The 6,412-nt window shown below is 40.9% G+C and overlaps 1 protein-coding gene across 2 annotated transcripts in view; it reads left to right on the top strand.

Annotated features, from left to right (window-relative positions):
- The first annotated feature begins 1,420 nt into the window (after positions 1-1,420).
- GABRA2 (gamma-aminobutyric acid type A receptor alpha2 subunit) overlaps positions 1,421-6,412 on the top strand; it is a 147,556-nt gene continuing 142,564 nt past the window's right edge. The window contains exons 1-3 of one of the 2 annotated variants that reach the window (XM_027544412.1): positions 1,421-1,636; positions 2,613-2,690; positions 5,234-5,349. In XM_027544412.1, coding sequence (XP_027400213.1) covers positions 2,620-2,690; positions 5,234-5,349 — 187 coding nt within the window. In that variant the 5' untranslated portion in view covers positions 1,421-1,636; positions 2,613-2,619. The remainder of the gene's footprint in view (positions 1,637-2,612; positions 2,691-5,233; positions 5,350-6,412) is intronic. The other variant, XM_027544413.1, reaches the window with a different exon arrangement.

Genomic DNA, 6,412 nt, shown 5'->3' with positions numbered 1-6,412 from the left:
CAAAGCTAAAATTTACTGTAGAAGTGCCTGTTGTTAGGAAAACCGCACCATCTAGGAAATCCACTTGAATTTTGGGTTCATAACTAACTATTGAAGTGTTTGGCATATACGGACTTTGAATGCAAAAGGACAGAAACATATCAACATATTTTTTTTTCTTTTAAAATGTCTAACATTTATAAAAACTTCCCGAAAAGACGAACACCCTCTCTGCTTTGCCTTAGTAGGGTGTATATAATATTCTGTCTTGATGTGCAGTACAAAGAGGAACATGTCTCTTTTGTTGTTCAAGTTGCATCTTTGAATTTGATAGCCTCAGATACTGGAAGGTAAAAAGAAAGGAGGCTCACACAATGCTGAAAGCATACGATGGGACTGAAATTACAGCAGGTCTCTAGCCAGCAAGAACCCTTAAAGGGTTCTTTAAAAACCTTAAAACCCGTCCCCTTTCCCCCACTGCGGAAAGAATTTACAGAAGCAGCAAAAGCACAGCAGGTCGCAGGTCTCTCTCTCTCTCTCTTTTTTTTTTTTGTTGGGGGTGGAGGTGGGTGGGGTGGGAAGTACGCAAACTTCTTTTAGAGTTGTTGATTGAGCTTGATCACCAGGTGGGGAGGACGATTGTGAGAAGATATTGGGGTAAAAGAACCGCTGAGAGTGAGCGAGTTTCTCAATAACGTGTAAATGGACTTGACAGACCAGCTCCAGGGAAATCTCCAGCCCTCAGAGATTTGAAGGGAAATTGGTCCTGATGGCAGGAGCGTGAAGGAATGAGTGGTACATCAAGGGGGCTCGGGAAATCAAAGAAACTTCCTGCTGTCTGATTCCACGCAACCTGCCTTGAACTTGGTCCGGCGTGGATGCGCTGATGGCCAAGTCCAGGCGTGAAGAGTCCCCTCGCCCTACAGCGGGAGCCCGACCTCTCCTAGACAGACACGTCGCTCCAGAGCCAGGGCACGTTGTGGGGCGGGCGGCAGGGCGAGGCCCCGGGGATCTAGGGCCAGCCCAGACACACGGCGACCCTGACGCCGTACCAATACCCGCCGGCAGCCCCCCCTGGAACCTCGGGGCCTCCAGGGAGCCCCGGAGGGCGGCCGCGGGGCGCAGTGTTGGGCGGCGCGTAGACTCCGCTCCTCCAGCGCGGCGTGGGCGCGGGGAGCGGTGCTCCCGGCGCACCCGGGCGCTAGCCGCCTCCTGGGGCTGTGCAGCGGCAGGTGCCCGGCGGGCGGCCGCGGCTTCCTGCTATCTGGGAGAGGGTGCGGGGCGGGGGTCCTTGCTTTCCCGGGAAACTCGTTAGCCCTCCTCCGGGGCCTGGCTCCTCCTCCTCTAGGCGTGGGGCTCGTGCCCGCCGCTGCCTGCGCGCACCGCGCCTCTGCTAGCGTCTCCCCCTACCCCGCCCGCTCCTGCCAACGCTTCCCCCTCCTCCTCTTCCTTCTCCTCCGCCCATCACCGCCACTACGGACGCCTTCGCCTCCTTCTACTCCTCGCGCCGCCGCCGCCGCGCCTCGCGCTCTCCTGCTTCCACCAGCCCATCGCTCCCGGCTCGCCGGGTTGCTGCAGTCAGTGTCTCTCTCAAGTTTCCTGTCTCTTCAAGATCAGAGCAAAAGGAGGAAAACACCAGTTCTGCTTGCCATTTCAGGTAAGGTCGCACACGCGGGTCCCAATAGGGATCTTTGCTTCCCCGTTTACCTTTGGCTTCCCGTGCATGGCTCATCTCCCCTCCCTCCACTCTCCGATGTTCCCTGGAAACCGAAGAGGTTCAGGTCGCCCCCTCCGCCCCAGCATATTTAAAAAATAATGTCGATACTCCTCACGAGAAGCCTATTTGCAACTCTAATAAGATCCGAGCCTCCCAGCTCGTTAGCCTGGCTCTTTTATAGTCTTCAACTTTGCACACCGTGATCGCCGCTGCCCGCCTGCCTCGGTTGGATCTCGGAGCCTCACGCTCCGGCTCGGATTGTGGTCCTCGGCTCCGGAGCAGCTGTCAAACGCGTCGTTTCGCAGCAGTTAATCCGAACCCGGCTGCCTCCAAGATGTGGTCTTGGGCAACTGTGAATGGGCAGGGAGGGAGGTGTTTTTATTCGATTTTTATTTGAAAGGGAGTCAAGTAGTGAAGTCGTGAGAACTGCAGTTCACTGTAATGAAAGAATAATAATCGAAAAAAGTGGGTTGGCTGTCCCTTGCTTTTCTCGTGGTGAATGCGGGGGTGGTCTTGGTTGGGGGATTGTGGCAGGAAGTACCCGTCTCTCCTCCCCCTTTGCACTCTCCTCTCCTACCCATTCTTTTCTCTAGCTCATATGTCAGTGCAGGGTCCCGTGTATTCTTTTTTACGTGTGTGACCACAAAACAGCGTTTGCTGACGATGGGGCTGGGGGAAGTTCCTGGCAGAGCAAAGTCTGATTATTTGGTTATCTTTCTGTCCAGAAAAAAAAAGAAAGGGGTGGGGGGACAAACGTCCTTCAATCATCATCACATCCCATACACACTCCACTGGAATCATCTCTATTGCTTTAACTCCAGTTCCCAGATAAAAGGACATTCTTTTGGGCTATTTGGATGGTATGACTGAATGTAATTTTAAGTGTATTTTGTTTTTCTTCCATGATTATACAAAGAGTGGTGATGAAGACGAAACTGAACAGCTCCAATATGCAGTTGCTGCTTTTTGTTTTCTTGGCGTGGGATCCAGCCAGGTGAGACAGTTATTTACTGTTTTGCCATTTTAAATTCAGGGTAAAGGTGTGTTTCCTGAATGCCATCAATGCAGACAGAGGTGGCTTTTGAGGAGCTGAAGTATTTTGAAAGACCATTTCTAATGAAAAAAGGTAGTACCAGGAAATAGAACTGTAAAGTGGCAAAGACTATTAAAAGTTTGCTGCTTGTTGTTTGCAGCGATAAAATACAAAAGTGAATACAACATTTTCTTTAAAAAAAAAAATCACAGAAGAAAAGAATACTCTTTGGATGGCATATTTTTGCAAATAATTGAAGTGATTGTTATATGTAATAGTAATAACACCACGATTCAATAAAGAGGCCATCAGTTTTCCTTTAAGCCAAACGGAAAAGCACAAACTAAATGATTTGTGGTAACTTAATCTTTTTCTTTCTCTCTTTTCCTTTTTTGCTTAAATGGTCTCGGGTCTTTTAGTCAACATAGAAAACCTAAATGATGTGTGAATCTGAAACCTCTAGGTGGAGGTAGTATACAACTTCACAATCACAAACAATAAAACAAAACCTTGATTTATTAATAACTTTTATGTTACTGATTTAGAAATCTTTTATTCCTGAGATGGTTCTGCCATAAACAGTATTACTTTGAAAATGTAACAAATTCTGTTTTGCCTATATTCTACAAATATAAATTCTAATTTCTGTTGTTTTCAACAACTTCTTCTTAATTGCAGTCTTTTCTGATTTTTATCATCAGTGGGCATCTTCTGTTTAGTGCCTAAATTTAGGATATGGTTTTCAACATACCAGAGTAGTTAATAAAGTCTAAGATTCTTATGAATGTCTATGTAACTATTCCTTTAAAAATCAGTATTTATGATTTTATAATACTTTTATTTCCCTTTTACATTTTAATTTTCCTGTCTCAGTAATTGTTAAAGAATGAAAATATTTTCTAGACTTGAGAAGAAATTTCTTTATGAAGTTGTATTTTTATTTGTAAAATAGCTCCTCATTTAATATCTTAATATTGACTTTCGAAAGAAAATGTGACATTAATTAAAAAACACATTTCAGTGAAAATCTCTAAGTGGAACTTTATGATTATCTTAGTGACTAGTTTTAAAATTAGCTTAAGGCAATATAGAAACTTTTGAGGCTCAACGTATGAAATAATTTTCTTATATAATTTTAAAATGTTTCTTTATACCACAATTTTAATATTTTCTCTGAAGAGAATATTTGTTTGAAGTTGGCTATGAATTTGTTCATGTATTTAGACTATTTTTAGCTACTAGCTGTACAATCATTTAAATGCAAATGAATTCTGTCAATGATATTTTGGACAATGCACCTTGATCAGAATGCAATTACATATATTCTTTGATTTTAAAGGAGTGAACAAACCGTGGTCAGTTAATAATCATTGAAAATCCTCAGAACTTAACCATATTTTTCTTCTACTAATTTTCTGTTCTATATTTGACCAGTAATGCTCATGCCAGTATTTTATTCTATTATATAAATGATTCTTTTTTTGGACCAGTAATTTAAATCTCTGAATCATTCTGAGGGGAAAAAATGGCAGTGAAAAGGGACATTCTGTTTTATACATCCAGTTGCTACTGCACCAAATTGCTGGATGTCACAAAATCAGGTCTCTGGCTTTCTGTTGGAGAAATAATGGAGAAAATCACTGCTTCTAACCGTCTTCCGATGATATTTTAAGACCATTTATTCTTTCTGCAAATTTATATCACTCACACACATACACATACACATGCACGCACACACACATACACACACACGAAGTAGCTGGGCATGTTAATCTTTGGATGACCTCTGTTGCTCGCTCTCCATAGAGGCCAGTCAGTCGGAGGGGTACTCCTCCAAGGCTATCTGCAGCTCTTGTGTGCTCTGCTGATCCTTTCAGAGCCCACCTCCACCTCCTGGCTACACTGGAGCCTGGAACACAGCCAGTGGAGTTTCCCTGATGTCTATATTGCACTTGGCCATTGGGTGGAGGTATACCCAAAGTTAGAAAATCATATTTGATTTAAAAGAGAAAAAGACATGAAAAGAAAAGACATTTCTGAGGAAGATAGAGAAATTTTGTGCTTCCAAGGAGGCGATTTATTTTCCAACTAATATTCAGACCCCTGAAGAGTTATTTCAGGAATCCCTTTGGTTTTTTTACCTTTCTAAACGCAGGATAGCATTGCTAATACTATCTGCATGTGATCATCTCCAGTCATAATGTATCCTAGGGAATGGATTTTAGAAAGAAATGAATAGTTCACCCAGTATGCTGAGTGGTAGGAATCTGAAATAATTTTGATTTCACACTTCTGATAATCTAGTATTTATTACCCATTTACAACAGACTGTTTACCTTCCTCATTGACACACTGATATTTATAGAACTGGAAAAAAAAAAGGAGAAAATGGGTGGCACAAATAGCTTACGGAGCCTTAAAATTCAAATCAAGGAAGAAGAGCATGTTGGCACTTGCAAAAAACATATATGTATATGTATCAGCTTGTAAAATTATCTGTTTAGGTTGGTGCTGGCTAACATCCAAGAAGATGAGGCTAAAAATAACATTACCATCTTTACAAGAATTCTAGACAGACTTCTGGATGGTTACGATAATCGGCTTAGACCAGGACTGGGAGGTAAAAATAGTTTTCCTTTTCTTAAACACAAAATAATGCCTTTCAAAGTTAAAGGTAATATTTATATTTTAATACATTTGATACATGAATGCCACTGCTATGTATTAAAAAACACAGATAATAGAAAATAGGGTATATGAAATAACTATCTCTGATTCCTCTTATACAGACAAAATGTATTTAACATAGCTTTTACAGAATACCTGAAGTCCTATAGAACCGAGACTTTGTGCATGAATAATTTTTAAGTTAGTTTATTGATAACAGCTAAGTTTTTCAAACTTAGAGTATATGGAAGTGTGACATTATTGGATAGATACGCTTGCTCAGTATCTTTGATTTCCTTCACTGGATTTTGCAGATGCCTATTTTCGGATTGGTATAGATGTGTAGAAATGAGAAACATAAAAATGTAAAGGAGTGTCTGGGTTGAATTTTAGCAAATATACTTATTAGGATTCTGTGATGATATTTCTTTACACATGCATATGACTTTTCTAAGGTACAGCTTCGGTTTAGCATTCTTGAAACTTTCAAAGATATTTTGGATCTACTTTAGCTGTAGACCTCAGTTATTGGCCTGTGGCACAGTTTGAAATCAAATTTAAATGTTTTTTCTCAACTCAGAAGAACAAATCCATTTTATTTTTTCTATACAGGTAAAGGAAATTAAGCTTGCTAATATGTTAATTTTTAATTATCCTTTAGCATAGTTGGATGATACTAAGGATATTAGGTGTAAATAGGATAGATGTGTAATTCCTAAAAGAATTCTGGGTTAAAATAGTGTTACTCATCAGTTCTAATATGATATATATGTGTATATGTATATATGTGTACATATATGTACATGTATATATATACACACATATATGTGTGCAGATATATGAATGCACACATTTATCAAGTGTATGTTATACTGATTAGGATATTCAGTTTAATAACTAATTCAAAATTAAGACAAATTAGCTGAATGCTTAGTACTGACCAAAGATTTATATAGTTAGCCTGATTATTACCCATTTGGCAACTTTGCCTTTTTAAATTGCTTGAAGAGATGTGT

This window comes from Bos indicus x Bos taurus, chromosome 6 (genome assembly GCF_003369695.1).
Source record: "Bos indicus x Bos taurus breed Angus x Brahman F1 hybrid chromosome 6, Bos_hybrid_MaternalHap_v2.0, whole genome shotgun sequence".
In the NCBI taxonomy this organism is placed as follows: Eukaryota; Metazoa; Chordata; class Mammalia; order Artiodactyla; family Bovidae; genus Bos; species Bos indicus x Bos taurus.
This window is presented reverse-complemented; position numbering and strand designations above follow the sequence as displayed.